The sequence below is a fragment of the Triticum aestivum genome, chromosome 7A, assembly GCF_018294505.1.
Source record: "Triticum aestivum cultivar Chinese Spring chromosome 7A, IWGSC CS RefSeq v2.1, whole genome shotgun sequence".
Taxonomy (NCBI): Eukaryota; Viridiplantae; Streptophyta; class Magnoliopsida; order Poales; family Poaceae; genus Triticum; species Triticum aestivum.
In genome coordinates this window covers 558,401,272-558,417,391 of record NC_057812.1, presented here as the reverse complement: position 1 = coordinate 558,417,391, position 16,120 = coordinate 558,401,272, and the positions used below count along the sequence as shown (strand labels likewise).

Sequence of the window (16,120 nt, the reverse complement as noted above, 5' to 3'; positions counted from 1 at the left end):
AAATGTACCATAGGTACAAATTAGTCAATGCTAGTGTTTACGGTTGAGATGAACCTAGCTAAAAGTGTACTCCCTTCATTTCAAAGTAGATATAATTTTGAAGTTAGACACAAGAATTAAGTATCTAAGTAGAATGTCAATACTACCCTTCAGTTAATCATTCGTAAAGATAGGAATAAGAAAGTTATAGAAAATGAGATGACATGTATCTAGAAAAATACTCCCTCCATCTTATAATGTAAGACGTTTTTTGACATGTCTTACATTATGGGACGGAGGGAGTAGATGTCAATAATAAGATTAAAAAATCCATTAGGTCGTAGCTAACCTTTTTTTTCCTTTAAAACGCAAAGAATATGAATCCTATATAACAATAGAAATCCTTTACTGTAAACTAGAGGGTTTAGATACCTGCAAAAAAAACTAAAGGGTTTAAAGAAAATCATATCATGTGTTGAATTTTCCTATATAAAATTCCTAAAAACGAGCTTATTCCTGGTCAGTGGGCAGGGGACGCTTGGTGGGCCGCTAGGAACCCATTTCCGGCTCGCTCCTCCGCTCCGGCCGAAATCAAACCGAAACCCTCGCCAGTCGCCACCATGGGCGACGGCGCCGCCGCCCTCCTCTCCGCCGCGGGCTACGACGGCGAGGACCGCATCAGCGCCCTCCACGACGACCTCCTCCGCCAGATCATCTCGCGCCTCCCCGTCACAGACGCCGCCCGCACCGCCGTCCTCGCCTCCCGCTGGCGCCACCTATGGCGCTCCACCCCTCTCGTCCTCGACGACGCCCACCTCCCGGAGCCCACGCGCGCCTCCTCCGTTGTCCGAGTCCTCTCCGACCACCCGGGGCCCTTCCGCGCCGTCCTCCTCACCGACTGCAGGCCAGCCTACCTGAACCGTGAGCTCGCCCACTGGCCGCGCCTCCTCGCCGCCAAGGGCACCCAGGAACTCGCCCTCTTTAACAAGTACTACGTCTACGCGCGCCTCCCCGCCGACATCCTCCGCTCCTCCTCGCTCCAGTGCCTCTCGCTGTCCTTATGGAGGTTCCCCGTCGCCCTCTCCCGCAGCGCCGACGCCTTTCTCCCCCACCTCCGGAAACTCGACATGACAAGTATCGGCATGACCGAACATGACCTGGATTGCTTGCTCGCTGCCAGCCCCGTTCTGCACACCCTTACGCTGGCCCGCAATTCGCCCAAGCGCGTCCATCTCCGCAGCCAAAGCCTCCGGTGTGTGCTTGTTGGGGTGTCCACCATGGAGAAGTTCGCCGTGATGGACGCGCCACTCTTGGAGCGCCTCATCATTTTGGAGCCGCCTATTGCTGGGTGCGATTGTGTGAGGATCAACATTGCTTGTGCACCCAACCTGCGAGTGCTCGGGTACCTGGAGCCAAGAGTTCACAAGCTGCAGATTGGTGACAATGTCATCGAGGTATGGCTACCTCTCCATCTCTCTCTCTCAACCTGTGAAATTATTCAGTACGCTTTGATCCATCAATCATGATTTTCTCGATGATTATTGAACATTTAACGTGCGCTATCTTATCTTTTTCGTAGTGCATGACATTTCAGCCTGACACAATGACGAGCAGATGCGCTGTGGTTCCAAGCGTCAGGATATTGGCCTTGAAAGTGAATTTCCGTATCTTCAGCAAGGTCAAGATGCTAGCCAGCTTCCTCGGATGCTTCCCCAACATCTCAATCCCACACATTGAGGTATATATCACCCAGTTCCTTCAGTCAGTCAGTCATTTCGTAATGCTATAAATACCTTTTTTTTAACGGGCATTACCCCTTTCCGTTACATGAATGACGGAAATACAACATTGTTCGGCACCAGACACAATGCTATAACACTGTACATCATCCTGATCCATATATGCAACTGAATTGTTCACCCACTGGTATGAATATGCAGTCTGCCCTACATGCTCCGTCCACAACTGCCTATCAACCCACTTGGGAGCACCATGCCAAGTTCTGGGAGGAGATCAGTGCAGTTAGATGCTGGAAATCACGTGTCAAGAGGATGGTTTTCCACAAGTTCCGAGGGAATCAAAAAGAATTTGAATTCCTCAAGTTCATCGCCAGGGATGCGCAAGAGCTTGAGTCTTTGCTGCTTGTGCCGTTCGACGAAAAATTTACTTCAGCGGTGGAGGTGAATGAGATTATAGACAGATGCAGGTGTCCTCAGTTTCAAGCATGGGCCTCTAAAGTGTTGCTGGTGTCGCCCAAAGTGGACGGTGCTTGGAACTTGCAGAAAGCACTGGACCTTACCATCGACGACCCTTTTCTTCGTTGCTGAACGCACGGTTTAGTTCGCTATATGTTCACATGATTGATCCGAGCCTTTTTGGAAACACATGTTTGTAGTTATGCATTTTCTTGAGATACGTCAAATTTCAAGTTTTCAACTACCATTAGCATACATCTATGTTTCAACTTTCACCTACCTTGTCCTTGAGTACATTTTAGTGTTCTGAAAAGACCAGTGTTATTTAACCTGTTACCTAAAGACCAGTATTACATACTAGTGATATAACCTACAACTATGTGGCCCTGTAGCATGTTGTTGGTTGCCATTTTCTTTGCTATGCTCTGGTTTTGTAGAGTGTCACCTCTGTCTGTTTCGTTCGTTGCCATCAGATGAGCAGACTGCACAGAGCTAGGTGGCCAAGTTATCAGGTGCTGTGCGCCATGTTGGGTTTACATGATGCTTTGTCCCAATACTAATTAGCTAGTAATACCCAGTGATATTTCAAATTAGAATGAAATTGAGAGACAGGTTCAGAAATTGTTTTGCAGAAGGATGATGGTAGAAAGCGTTCATGATCTCTGCGGGAGGATTTTTTGCCAACAAGTTGATATGGCCGAGTTGGTCTAAGGCGCCAGATTAAGGCTCTGGTCCGAAAGGGCGTGGGTTCAAATCCCACTGTCAACAGTTGATCTTTTTTCTTCCAGGCGTATAAAAATATTCCGAAACTTTTTTTTTTGGCGAGGTATATTCTGAAACTTTTTGATCTACTAGAGCTGTGCAATTGCCCATCCCTGAACCGGCAGTTATGTACACTTTGTTATATATACAGATGGCCATGTTCCATCAGGTACAGAATCGATCAACATTCATAATCGTCGACTGCAGAAAACCAGATGAAGTTCCCCGTCGACGCAAATAGAGGATCCAAAAAGAAGGAGAGAAAAGAAAACACTTTTCCCTTTCCATGCACTGCACACCACCCATCCAGCAAAAGAGAAACAAGAACGTGCGGACGGGTGGGCGCGCGCGTCACGCGCCGGGGCTGGTCTTCTTGCCCATCTCGTGGAGGCCGGCGCCGGCGCCGGCGCGGTGGAGCCTGCACCGGAACGACCCGGCGTGCGTCGTCGGCGAGCAGAGGCACGCCCGGGGGCTCGCCAGCAGGTGCGCGTGCTTCGGCCCCTGCGACGCCGCCTTGGGCGTGGTCACCATCACCGCCGGCGCCTCCCCGCCGCCCTTGCCCGCGCCGGCGTGGGCCACGTGGAGGTTGGGGTGGTGCTTCTTCAACGGCACCGCGATCTTCTTCGCCGCCGCCGGCACCTGCAGCTGCTCCTCCATGCTGCCCCCCATCGACCGAGCCACGACGACGGCAATCTCGATCGACCTCTACCATTCCAACGAACGTTTGATCAGAACCAAGAACCGGTGAAACAACGAAGATCGTACTACAAATGTTATCAAAATTACTGCCATCGTCTACCCAGAAACCTCTCATACAAACCCCACAAAAAAATCTGAACACAAGAAAGACGTACATGGAGAATGAATCATGCGAGTTACCTTTGCCGAAATGGAAGACTAATGTGCAGTAAATTGTGGATCTTTGTATCAGCCTAAGTTAAATTACTCTACGGGTTGTAGTGGTGAGCAGTGACAAAGCGGGGAGGGAGGTAAAAAAGGGGGTGCTTTATCCATGCATTGGTCTATTTAAAGCCACGCAACGGCCACACCAAGCTATTTTTACCGCCTATCCCGAATTCCTTGGCGCCACTCATGGATCGGATATATCCATATCCATGCAGATTCAAAATGGACAGAGCACAGTCCAATATAAGGAGTCAAGGGGTCGCTATTTTTAGAGTGATTTTGCGACATTTGTGTGGGTCATCCAAGTGTAGATTACTCCCTCCGTCCACGAATAAGTGTACATCTAGCTTTTATTCTAAGTCAAAGTTTTAAAATTTTGACCAACTTCATAAAAAATAGTGGTAACATACATGGCATCAAATTGGTATATTATCAAAGTACATTTCAAAACAGATCTAGTGATACTAATTTAGTGCCATAAATGCTTCTACTTTTCCCTAGAAAGTCGGTCAAAGTTTTAAAACTTTGACTTAAGATAAAAGCTAAATGTACACTTATTCGCGGACGGAGGGATTACTCCATAAGTTTTGTCTTCTATGTCTTCTACCTATGGTACATTCTACCTAATTGTTCTGGTTTTTTTTTTGGAAATCTGCATCCATATGCATATACTAGAAGCACATTTGTTGCACCGTTTTTAACGATGCCATAAGTTTCTTTTTATATCTCCGATTTGTTATGATTGTTAGCATAATTTTCACATAAAAATTAGTGGCAAATTATAAATGAAACTGATTGCCTTTCCACAACTTTCTTCCTCCGAAGGAGTTCAGATTTTGAACGATACATTTATCACAAATTGCTCAAATGCGTCCTATTGGGATTTTCTCAAGCCACCGCCGGTTTTCAGCAATATGTCTTTTTTGTTATGTGCACTGTTTGAGGGGAATTTGTATTTAGTTTGTGTAGAGTTCATATGATGTTATTTGACCATCAAACTTTACAAACGCCTAAGATATTAGTTCATAATCAATGCCATGAAGTTTCACTTTTTTTGCTATTTGTTATAAATTTACTGTTCGTCATGGGTGCTTGGATGTAGGCACAACTTTTCCTTTGGTTAATTTGCGGCCATCAGCCGACGGCCGAATTAGGTTGGACGGGGGTATCACCAGGGGGCGGTCAGACGGATGGCCTTATTCGGACACGTGCTGGCCATCAAAAGAAAGGGGAAAAAAGATCAAGGAGCAGTGCCCAGAGGTTGAAGATGGAGACTGACGCTTTGATTGAAAACCAGCGGTTGGTCAGAATGGATTCTTTTTAATCTTCGAAATGTGCTGGGCGGCTGGGAGCGGCCCTTCCTATATCCAAGAGCCAGGCCTAAAATTTTACACGATATGTTTCATCAATAATTTCCAGTCTGTTGAGTTCACACCGACGTGAGCTCACACTCACATCCAAGGAGCAGCAGCCAACGGACGACACGGTCTTTCTCCCGGCCCCGGAAATGTGGCGTCCGGTGAAACACAACCTTTCAGCTTGGCGCCTCATCTTAAACGTGGCGGATCGATCATCATCTCGGATTCGGATAGCTCGGCGCTTCTCGGCCATCGGATGACCACACATTCACGACTTCACGTACGTTGATGATTTCTATGCCTATAAGCTGGTACCCCTGCATGCCACTGCGAGTTTAATACCTTGCAGACAGCGAGAGGGACGCGCCACTTTCTCCCGATCTCTCTCTTTTTTTTTTCTCTTTCTTTCTAAGACTCACTCCTAATGCAACCATCAACGCTATTACTGCACTGTGGCACACAAGGACGTCCGCTCTCCTGCCTCCATCACGGGATTTCTTCATCCGTTCGTTACTAGGTGCACTGCAGGCCGAACAGACGTTCGAGCTAGCGAGATAACGAGTTTAGCAAGCCGGGCTAACTTGTTCAGGAGCACTGTAGCTTGCAGGGATGCAAAGCGGCGCCCCATCCACCCTGCTTCGTATTCAATACTATTAGAGAAATTATTTTTATTTGGGTCATGGTGCAGTTAGTTTAATTTGTGTATCCGACTAGTGTCGAAGTAGAGCGAAGCAGGGCCTAAGCATCAGGACCACTCGGGCAATCATCTTGCTTGGTCTTTGGGAGCCGTGGAAGCATGGAATGCACAGTGGTCTTTGAGACTACTCATAGTGGGAGTAACATCACTAGTAACATCATACTTTTCAAGATAATTTTGCTTATGTGACATATATTTAATAATGAGAGAAAGGTGACGGTGATAACTTAGCTAGTTACTGTAACATCACAAATACCAAAACAATATGAGTCTATAGGCTAATAAATGAACCATAACATGACAACACATATATGTTACTACCCACTGTGAAGGTAGTAACATAGCCTAGTAAAATATGATGTTACTAGTCTAAATTACTCCCCATTATGACTAGTCTGATGGTGCTATACTGGAGATTGCCAAGGCCATGCGTCGTGTGGAGCAGGAAGGACGCGCCTCATGGAATGCAGGGCTCATGAAGGGCAATGTAGAGGGCTTCTTTGGTAGGTTGAGTACGTGGAATAGGCGTGAGTAGTCGTCTGTATGAGTTGAAGTGTGAGTATGGAGTCGACTAACAGTGGAGGTGTAGCATGTAATTTGTAATTGCCACATCGGTGGAGGGTTCTCTATGCCCTTTTCCCTCTCTTTATAAAATGACACACATGCTATATGCATATTCGAGACAAAGAAAGTTTAATTTGTGCATTGGCTTGCCACCGTTGCATCCGTAGTAACTCGGTTAGGCTTGCTACATGCACCACAGGGCCAGTATGACGCACTGACAATGTGGAAGATTGAGTTAGCGATGACAGATGGTGTCAGCGAGTGACGCCACCCTCCCCGGGAAGCCATGGGAGGGTGAATCGACAGCAGAAGATGCCCGCATCGACGTCCTGCGGCGCGACCATGGCGGTGGTCGGTCGCATGGCTAGAGGCAGGCGTGGGGCTGCACCGACATGTAGTAGGTCCAGTAATGGTTCAACAGGGTTGAGTCGTGCCAGATCGTGGTGGTACGGGGTAGAAGGTGGTAACAGACAATGTCGACACGAGCTATGGATGGCGGCGGAAGGGGTCACATCCTGAAATGTCCATGACACCAAAAATTTGATAGATGGAGGAAGCGCTATATTGCCTCCCCAACCTCCAAATATAAAGGCCTAGGGTGATTTTTGGAGTACCCTCCAAAAAACTGATGATGGGTCGCGGGATAGCAAATTTACTAGACCGGCTTTTTGGCCAAATCAATGCAGGGACGGTTGTTATGGTGATTGGGCCAGTATGACGATTATGCTAGAGTTGCTCTTATAATACTTCATCTATTCATTACTTTCATCTTCTCATTACTCCCTCGGTCCTAAAATACAGTGTGTACTAGATTTTCTTAAAAAAAAATCTTATAAACTCTGAACAAGTTTATAGAAGTTTTTATCAGCATCTAGAATACCAAATCAAAATTATCAGATTTATCATAGAATATATTTTCATCTGGTATATATATATATTCAATAGTGTAATTGTATTTCTCCTAAAAAGGTAGTGTAATTATTGGAAGCAAACAACAAAAGAAAAACTTCATTGCGAGCACAGAGACGCCGATCAACATCAACTACCGCCGGTACCCTGCACTCCGCGCCAAGCGCCTGCCGGAAAGCAGGCCCGGACGGCCAACCCAATTAATCTGGTGTCGCCTGTCTGGAGCAATGTTTTAAAATAACGGGCTATAGCATTTAGCGGTGATCCTTAAAAACAGTTATAGTTGTGCTATAGTGGAGCTATAGCAGCAAATTATACATGAAATCATTTAGCGGCAACATCTTCAAACAGCTATAGCGGGGATATAGCCGGCTATTTAAAACTATGGTCTGGAGTGGTGAAAAAAAGCAGGAATCACGACGGTCGATGGAATAGCATTTTTTGAGGGGTGATAACGAGTTTAGCAAGCCGGACTAACTTGTTAAGGAGTACGTACTTGTTAGGCTTGCCACGTGCACTGCAGGCCCAATAGGACATCACCACCGTCGACGACCTCCGTGATACCGCCGGTAACACTTCACCCAGCTGTGTCCTTCCTCCCAAGGTCACCAGTATAGCCTAGTCGACATACAACAGCCGCGCTCATGCCAAGGCCAAACACAACGCCGGCCACCATAGCACCCAAAGCCACCACGACCCTGTATCTTGAGCTAGGCGATAAGATCTGTTGCCCCCTGTCAACCAAGAGCTCGCTGGATCTGGATTGCAACATGCAATCTGAACCCCAACACATGTACTGTCATGGGCAAAGGGAGGATGGGAAAAAAGGAGTACCCAGGAGTTAGGGTTCAAAACATATGCATGCATACGTATATCTTCATGCATGCAGACACTGTATCACCCTGATCATCTTGACATGGGATGCGAGTGTCGAGATGCAGGAAGAGGGTCTCCCAGCCCTCTACACCCTTAGATTCACACACATATAATCGTATTGCAGAAGATGCAGGGGAACCCACAGTGCCGCGTCAGCCCTTCTTCTCCATAAAACGGAGTATATATCAAGCCAATACCTTCAACAAATGAATGATGTAGATACATGGACGTTAGAGCATCTTCAACAGCCGCGTCAAAAAACACGCGCGCACGGTAAATTGGCTTTATAGCGCGCGCGGAATGTTTTCGCGTGCTCCAGCAGTGACGCGAAACTAGCGCGCGCGGAAAATGATTGCGCGCGCGGGAAAAGGCGGCCGCTCGTGCGCTACATTTGGCGCGCCGTGTCCGGCGCGCCTATAAATTGTAGCGCCTCCGCCGCTCTCTCCATCGTCCTTTGCCTCTCTCTCCGTCTCTCCATCGCCCCCTGCCGCGCTCTGCCGCCGACACACCACCACCGCGCCACGATGCCTCCTCGGCGATGGGGAGGTACGGACTACCGCGGCGTCCGCGTGTGTCCGTCCGGCACCTACTCCGCCGAGATTCGGTCGGGCGGCGGCATGCGGCTCCGTCTCAGAACTTTCGACACCGTCCAGGAGGGCGCCCGCGCGTACGACGCTGCGGCGTGGCGCCTCCTGCGGTCCCGTCAGGACATGAACTTCGCCGACGTGGCGACGCGGGAGCACGCACAGGAGTTGGCGCCTTTCCCGCGGCTTCTCACTGACGATGATCATCGCAAGCACCGGAGGCGGGAGCATCGCCTCAGGCTGGCCGAGATGGACGAGCAAGCCATGGCGCTGTGGAGTCATCGCTTCCCGAAAGACACCAACGAGGAACAGTTCTTCGCCCAGAGGAGGGCAAGGAGGGCGAAGAGGAGAGAGGAGCGAGCCGACTATCGTGAGGACAAGCGAACGCGGAAGCCGGTCGCTAAATACAACCAAGCGTTAGGAGATGCGTCCTCCTGGAACTCCGGCGACGAGCGGTTCCTTGACGCCTACGCTCCGACGTCGGAGGAGGACATCACTGAGACAGAGTCCGAGTCGGACAAATAGTAGTAAGAGAACTATCTACGAAACCAAATATGTAGCAGGAGAACTATCTACGAAACCAAATATGTAGTAGAAAAAACTGAAATATAGCGCGCCTGCTGGAGCAGCGTGGGCGCGTTTAATTTGCGGCAACCGCTGGAGCCAGCGCGCTGCGCGCAAAAACTGGCTAACCTGGCGTTGTATCGTGACTTTTAGCGCGCGCCGCGTTGCGCGGCTGTTGGAGATGCTCTTAGTTCATCAAATAACACTAAGTCTACTACAATTTGTACATAGTCTATTACAACCCAAATATGCCTACTATTACAATATTTACAGTCTATTACAGTCAAACAAAAGAGACAACTCTTTGCTGAGTAGGGCTCTCTGGCTTCAAACTTCAAATTTCATGGACCTGGAGCTTCTGTAAAAAAGTGAACACATGTGCTACCAGCATTAGAGTAGCTATTATTCCTGGAGTAGATTTGCAAACCTCCAGGTTTAGTGTACATACTATCGAAAAATTATATATTTTTATTTTAACGACGTGCTTCCATATCAATCTCACCATATTTGATTCAGCGGCTGTTTAGTTCTAGGATTAACAATGCCATACTTCACCGCATATATATGGCCAAACTTGCATAAGAGTAGTTCGATAAAATTGAAGACAAATCTCGCCACACTAAAGTGATGTGGGTCGTTAGTGTAGCAAAAATGCATATTGCATGAGGTATGTCTTAAACAAGAGACCCACTTAAATTGGCCAAACTTTAGTCTCAACCAACAATCCCTTAATTACTATTTATCGACTTTTTTTATTGTTCAAAAAAAACCGCATGACCAGCATGTTCCCCTTAATTTTATGGAACAGTTTTGATAAGTCTCGGTCGACATAACTGGTTAATTATGTCTCAGTCGACGACGCTATATTCGTTTGATCTTTTATTTTTAGGTTTTTCGTATTTTCGTATATACTCCCTTTGTTCCCAAATATAAGTATTTCTAGAGATTTCAACAAGTGACTACATATGAAACAAAATGAATGAATCTATGCTCTAAAATATGTCTACATACATCCGTATGTTGTTGTCCATTTGAAATGTCTAAAAAAACATATTTAGAAACAGATGGAGTACTATACTATGTCTCAGTATAAACGAATGGAGTACTATTCTCACTTGACTGACACTTGGTTAAGTCTCAGTCGACTGAGACCTAGCCACACCCTTTGTGGAACGCAGGAAAGGCACCTAATAAATAAAAACAATTGTGTGTTGGAGATTGCCACAGCTGTCTAATCTAGCCAAATCACTCATTTTCACAAGAAAAAGGGCTCATCGCCGAGGAGAACAAATAAGATAAGGTCGACACCACACCGGCCCCTGTCTCCGTCCAGGTGTCCATGACCACTGGATTTGGTGGCCACGGTACAAATTATTAACTCTTGGGAACGTGTGTGGTTCCCGCGTCTTAAATTCCGATTTTTTTTAAAAAAAAACTGATATTTCTTTCGACACAAGGGCAGCATCTCGTGTGGGTATATATAAGTGCACTCCCCGGCTGGGCTGGAGAGCAGGGCAGCAGCCTCACTAGCTATAGCAGTGCTAATACAGTAGTGTCCATCGTTGGACGAAACTAAACGAGGGGAGAAGAGGGACAGATCGAGATGAAGCTCTAGTTCGTCACTGCTATAGCGGCACTAGTGCTGCTAGCCGCACAGCATGCCTCCCTCGTCGCCGCCGGCAGAGGCCCCAGGGTCATCATCGTCGGCGCCGGCATGTCCGGTATATACATATATATATCACCCGTGCATGCATGCAATACCCTTAGCTAATACAGTACGTGCATTGAACGTACGTCGTCGTCGTTTTATGTATATGTTTCATTTGCGTGCGTGCAGGGATCTCGGCGGGGAAGCGGCTGTGGGACGCCGGGTTGAGGGACCTGCTGATCCTGGAGGCGACGGAGCGCGTGGGCGGGCGGATGCACAAGCACAACTTCGGCGGCCTCAACGTGGAGATCGGGGCCAACTGGGTGGAGGGCCTCAACGGGGACAAGGTCAACCCCATCTGGCCCATGGTCAACGCCAGCCTCCAGCTCCGCAACTTCTACTCCGACTTCGACGGCGTCGTCGGCAACGTCTACAAGGAGAGGTAAGCTACGTGCGTACGTGCATACATAAGATGAATGAAGAAACATATATAAAGACTAACGACATGCATAAAATAAAAGTCATAAACTATAAAGACGTCGAGGCATGGACACACGAGAAAGAAAACATGTACACGTACCCAAGCCCACGCGCACGGAGGCGTGAGCATGACCATGCAGGAGCTCTGGTAAAACGCACGTGGGGAAAACGCCAAAACATAAGCTTTCAGTGATATGGGCACCACCTAATAACTGCGGGACAGTGACGACGCGAGGTGTGCAAACCGTGTGGAAACGACACGCACGCAGAATGATGGACGAAATAGTAACAAACAAGATGGACCAAAGCATTAACTCAAATTTCAGAACAATCATGGAATGGAGGACGACGTACAGATCAACAGACTGTTAATTTCTTCAGCTGCAGCACACATGCATGCAGTTCATCGACGGATCGTCTAACATGGTTTTATGATTTTATGCAGCGGTGGCCTTTACGACGAGGAGTTCGTGCAGAAGAGAATGGACCGCGGCGACGAGGTGGAGGAGCTGGGCGGCAAGCTCGCCGCCAAGATGGATCCCAGCGGCCGCGACGACATGTCCATCTTGGCCATGCAGCGCCTCTTCAACCAGTACGTAGCTAGCTACTGCATATGCATGCTTCATGGCAGTCATGCATGGTTTGCTTGATCCCTCTGTCTCTGTGTGCGTTGCAGCCAGCCGAACGGGCCGGCGACGCCGGTGGACATGGTGCTCGACTACTTCAGGTACGACTACGAGTTCGCCGAGCCGCCGCGCGTCACCAGCCTGCAGGGCACCGAGCCGACGGCCACCTTCGCCGACTTCGGGGACGACGCGCACTTCGTCGCCGATCAGCGGGGATTCGAGACCCTCATATATCACATCGCCGGCCAGTACCTGCGTTCCGACAAGTCCGGGAACATCATAGATCCTAGGGTCAAGCTCAACAAGGTAATCATGGTTTTATGCAAAAAAAAAACGTGTAATAAAAAAATTGAACTTTAACTACTACTCCCTCCTTAAACAAATGTAAGGAGACGTTTTAGGTCACAGAGGGAGTAACAAATTAATATAAAACGTGTAATAATCAAACTTTTCAAACTTTAGGAGAGGATGTGTCAAAAAGAAAGGAAATCTCCCTGCAAAAGCTGAAACTAAATTCAGACGCTGTTTTGGGTAAAAGGACTTTCTTTTCTTATAAGCATGCGAGAAAAGTTCTAGCTACAGACCAAAGTCTAGGCACTACGGTAATTAGAAGCAATCATTTATTTGATCTACATCTAATGATTATGCTTGTCTGTTGAAATAATTACTTCTAAATTATATGGGGCAAATCTTTTGCCGCCGTTTAAAAAAAACTAGTTCTCAATTATGGTGTTAAAAATATTATTTCCAAGTCATGAGAACTGTCAGATCCGTGATTCATGCAAGTTCACAAGGAATAGAAAAAACTTTGATTTAATGGAAACAAGCAGTTGACTAAGAAATAATCATTTCTAGGTCGACTAAGCCATATGCCGTCAAGTAGTAAAATTTATGCAAAATTATAAAATTTGATTGCAAAGAGAAAACTTGCATTTGAATTACAAAGGACACAAAGTGGTTATTGACCATGCTTCTTTTATCTGAATTCTCCATGTCACTTTCAGGGAGATTATCACATGTAAACAAACAATTGGTGAAAGTCCGTGAAAATCACGTAGAAAAGATGTTTTTAAGTTTCTAAAAAATCTCAAAAAAACACGGGATGTTAAGGGTAATGTTCTATGGGAGTACCTAGAACTCATCTAGATGAGATATAATTTGGTCTCATTCACTTGGAAAACAAGAACATATAACATCCATGTCAGCACACACGCATCTTATAGCATCTTATAGCATCACATCCAATGGCTATAAAAGATGAATGAGACCAAATTATATCTCATCTAGATGAGTTCTAGCAAAACTGATGTTCTATTGCCATGTGAAATTCCAAGTTCAAACACATCACGGGATGTGAGCTATACAAAAATTACAAAACCAGCATTGAATAGTGCAACAATAACATCACTATTCATTGTTGATGTTTTTTTTTCTTAGCTCACATCTCGTAAGGTATTTCAACTTGGAATTTTGCAGGCAATAAAACATCAGCCTTTTAACATTCCTTTTTTAAAAAAGAATTTTCCGAAACATTCGAACATGGTTTCCACAAAGTTTTCTTTGAATGTTGGTTTCCATGTGATATTTTCCCGTCACTTTCATTCCGTCCAAAATTTATACAGAAATTGTGAAATATGATGAATTGCGCCGAAACCGTTTTCCATGTGTTACATGGCAGTAGTGTACAGCTGAAAGAACACGGCACATCCTCAAAAGAAAAAGGAAGGAAAAAAAACTGCACAATCCATAATTCGGACAAATTTGGACATTTTATGTGATTTTGGAGGGGCATTCATGCATGCACAAAATTGCAGGTGGTGCGTGAGATCTCCTACAAGCAGAGAGGCGTGGTGGTGACTACGGAGGACAACTCAGCGTACAGCGCAGACTACGTGATCGTGTCCGCGAGCATAGGGGTCCTGCAAAGCGATCTCATACAGTTCAAGCCTCAGCTTCCAGTACGTTGGTTAATTAATTTTCTTAAGTTCACATCCAACGTCACTCTGCAACAGTACAATTAATTTTGGTGTGTGCGTTAAACAACCTAGGCATGGAAGATCCTTGCCATCTACCGATTTGACATGGGCGTGTACACCAAGATCTTCCTCGAGTTCCCCAGGAAGTTCTGGCCAACGGGCCCCGGGAAGCAGTTCTTCGTCTACGCCAGCTCCAGGAGAGGCTACTACGGGATGTGGCAGGTGAACAAACCCTAGCTGCCTAGCAGTAGCGTAACAGATAACACAAGGAAGATCATTATGCGCAGAAGTACGGAAAAATCGATACCTACCCAAGATGTTAAGAAAAATTACTCGTTTTGTTGTGCAGTCGTTCGAGCAGGAGTACCCGGGTGCCAACGTGCTGATGGTGACGGTGACGGACGTGGAGTCGCGGCGGATCGAGCAGCAGCCCGACAATGTCACGATGGCGGAGGCCGTGGGCGTGCTGCGGAACATGTTCCCCGACCGGGACGTCCCCGACGCCACCGATATCTACGTGCCGCGCTGGTGGTCCAACCGCTTCTTCAAGGGCTCCTACTCCAACTGGCCCGTCGGCGTCAACCGCTACGAGTACGACCAGCTCCGGGTACGTACGCAGGCCAGTAGGCCACCGCCACGCGCGCATACACAGTGCGCCGATGGTGAAAATTAAGCGTCACAGAATTCATGGCGCCGGCCCGGCTCTGACCTTGATTGATTGTGATCGCATGCAGGCGCCGGTTGGCGGGCGGGTCTACTTCACCGGGGAGCACACCAGCGAGCGCTACAACGGCTACGTCCACGGAGCTTATCTTGCAGGTCTCTTATCCTCTTCCGGCCCCTCACGCGAGGTGGTCTGTGATCTGAGATGTATGCGGTTTTTCCTTTGCTAACGAGGCACCGCTGCTTCCGTTGCATTGCAAGTATAGATGTCATTTGGTTGACACCAAAGGAATTTTTCTATTGAGTCTAGGCTCATTTTTATTTTCCTATGAAATGTGGAGGATAAGAACCAATCCTATGTAGGAATAGGAATCCATTTCTATGAACCAAAGGGCTCTAAAGGAAAAAATCCTATAAGAATCCTATCCTCTAGAAATCCTATGAAATTCCTACAAACTAAAGGAGGCCATAGACTCCGCGGACATTCTCATGAACAAGGTCCTCAACAACGTGGAGTTCAAAGCCCGCCCCAAGTATGACGACGAGCAGAAAGCTGAGGTATATACAACTCATCAACGTTTGATCTCTCTGACTCTTGGTGTCTGCATCAAACATGTACATTTGCTGAATTTCTGAAATATGCACTGGTTTAATTCACTCGTCGCTGCAGGTTAAGTGAATGAGGAAGTTGAGATGCCATGCCACTCTGCTCGCACCGTCAAGGAATAAACCCACACGCGTGCCACAGTTTCCGTGGAAGCTTTTCCCCAAGACTTTGATTTGAGGCAAAATAATGTGACGTTCCTGCTTTCCTTCGTGCCTCCAGTGTTTGAATTCTCCGAGAGTGTGTAGTTCCTGTTAAAGCGTTCCAGTGATGTAATTTCTATAATTTAATCGAATAAAAGCACTTGGCTTTTGAGGTCTAAAGTTCGTCCTTGAGCAGAATGGTGGCCTATATTGACAATACTCTTTAACGGTATATACTAGCATAATGTTCATGCTTTGCTACGGAACCGCAAAAATGATTTAGTTGTATTGCATTATTAGCATATAACAACCAATGCATGTGCAACACCACAAAAAGGAACACAATCAAGCAGCTAACACTGCACTTGCGTAATTACAGCAACGACGGAAGCACCATTGCGAAAAAAAAGGATTCAAGTTGGAGGGATTCGATGGGTTCTAGATGGATGAGCGAGACTGGGCTGGAGTGGGAGAATGAACTCACCGCCAACAACGACAACTCCAATTTATAAGATAATAAAGGACTATGAGAAGACGACGCTCCCACGCCCCTCAAACTCATAGTAGACTCTCGGAACTCCAACAC

At 46.9% G+C, this 16,120-nt stretch overlaps 3 protein-coding genes and 1 non-coding gene across 5 annotated transcripts; 3 read left to right on the top strand and 1 right to left on the bottom strand.

The window, feature by feature from the left end:
- The first annotated feature begins 515 nt into the window (after window positions 1-515).
- Window positions 516-2,905, top strand: LOC123152035 (FBD-associated F-box protein At5g60610). Of its 2 annotated transcripts, none has more exons than XM_044571645.1 (3): window positions 516-1,433; window positions 1,574-1,717; window positions 1,920-2,905. In XM_044571645.1, the coding sequence occupies exons 1-3, from the start codon at window positions 600-602 to the stop codon at window positions 2,304-2,306; spliced, it is 1,365 nt and encodes a 454-aa protein (XP_044427580.1). In that variant the 5' UTR covers window positions 516-599; the 3' UTR covers window positions 2,307-2,905. The 2 variants fall into 2 exon arrangements, with proteins under 2 accessions (XP_044427580.1, XP_044427579.1); XM_044571644.1 differs by having other exon boundaries at window positions 1,559-1,717.
- TRNAL-AAG (transfer RNA leucine (anticodon AAG)) lies at window positions 2,862-2,942 on the top strand. Its single transcript has one exon. It is a non-coding gene; the product is annotated as a tRNA-Leu (tRNA).
- An 84-nt stretch (window positions 2,943-3,026) lies between these two features.
- LOC123152036 (uncharacterized) lies at window positions 3,027-3,971 on the bottom strand. Its single transcript, XM_044571646.1, has 2 exons — window positions 3,816-3,971; window positions 3,027-3,641 (listed from the first exon to the last, which is right to left on the bottom strand). The coding sequence occupies exon 2, from the start codon at window positions 3,603-3,605 to the stop codon at window positions 3,288-3,290; it is 318 nt and encodes a 105-aa protein (XP_044427581.1). The 5' UTR covers window positions 3,606-3,641; window positions 3,816-3,971; the 3' UTR covers window positions 3,027-3,287.
- Window positions 3,972-10,916: 6,945 nt separating this feature from the next.
- On the top strand, window positions 10,917-15,792 carry LOC123148217 (polyamine oxidase 6). Its single transcript, XM_044567590.1, has 9 exons — window positions 10,917-11,115; window positions 11,232-11,484; window positions 11,968-12,114; window positions 12,199-12,454; window positions 13,963-14,106; window positions 14,197-14,346; window positions 14,474-14,731; window positions 14,859-15,345; window positions 15,458-15,792. The coding sequence occupies exons 1-8, from the start codon at window positions 11,109-11,111 to the stop codon at window positions 15,015-15,017; spliced, it is 1,374 nt and encodes a 457-aa protein (XP_044423525.1). The 5' UTR covers window positions 10,917-11,108; the 3' UTR covers window positions 15,018-15,345; window positions 15,458-15,792.
- The last annotated feature ends 328 nt before the right edge of the window (window positions 15,793-16,120 follow it).

Bases quoted from the DNA above. Each gene is read 5' to 3' on its own strand.
- LOC123148217 (XM_044567590.1), top strand. The intron at 12,115-12,198 runs GTACGTAGCTAG...TGTGCGTTGCAG, and splicing joins ATGCAGCGCCTCTTCAACCA to CCAGCCGAACGGGCCGGCGA. The intron at 14,107-14,196 runs GTACGTTGGTTA...TAAACAACCTAG, and splicing joins AGTTCAAGCCTCAGCTTCCA to GCATGGAAGATCCTTGCCAT.
- LOC123152035 (XM_044571644.1), top strand. From the start codon at position 600: ATGGGCGACGGCGCCGCCGCCCTCCTCTCCGCCGCGGGCTACGACGGC. The intron at 1,434-1,558 runs GTATGGCTACCT...TCTTTTTCGTAG, and splicing joins TTGGTGACAATGTCATCGAG to TGCATGACATTTCAGCCTGA. The intron at 1,718-1,919 runs GTATATATCACC...ATGAATATGCAG, and splicing joins TCTCAATCCCACACATTGAG to TCTGCCCTACATGCTCCGTC.
- LOC123152036 (XM_044571646.1), bottom strand. From the start codon at position 3,605: ATGGGGGGCAGCATGGAGGAGCAGCTGCAGGTGCCGGCGGCGGCGAAG.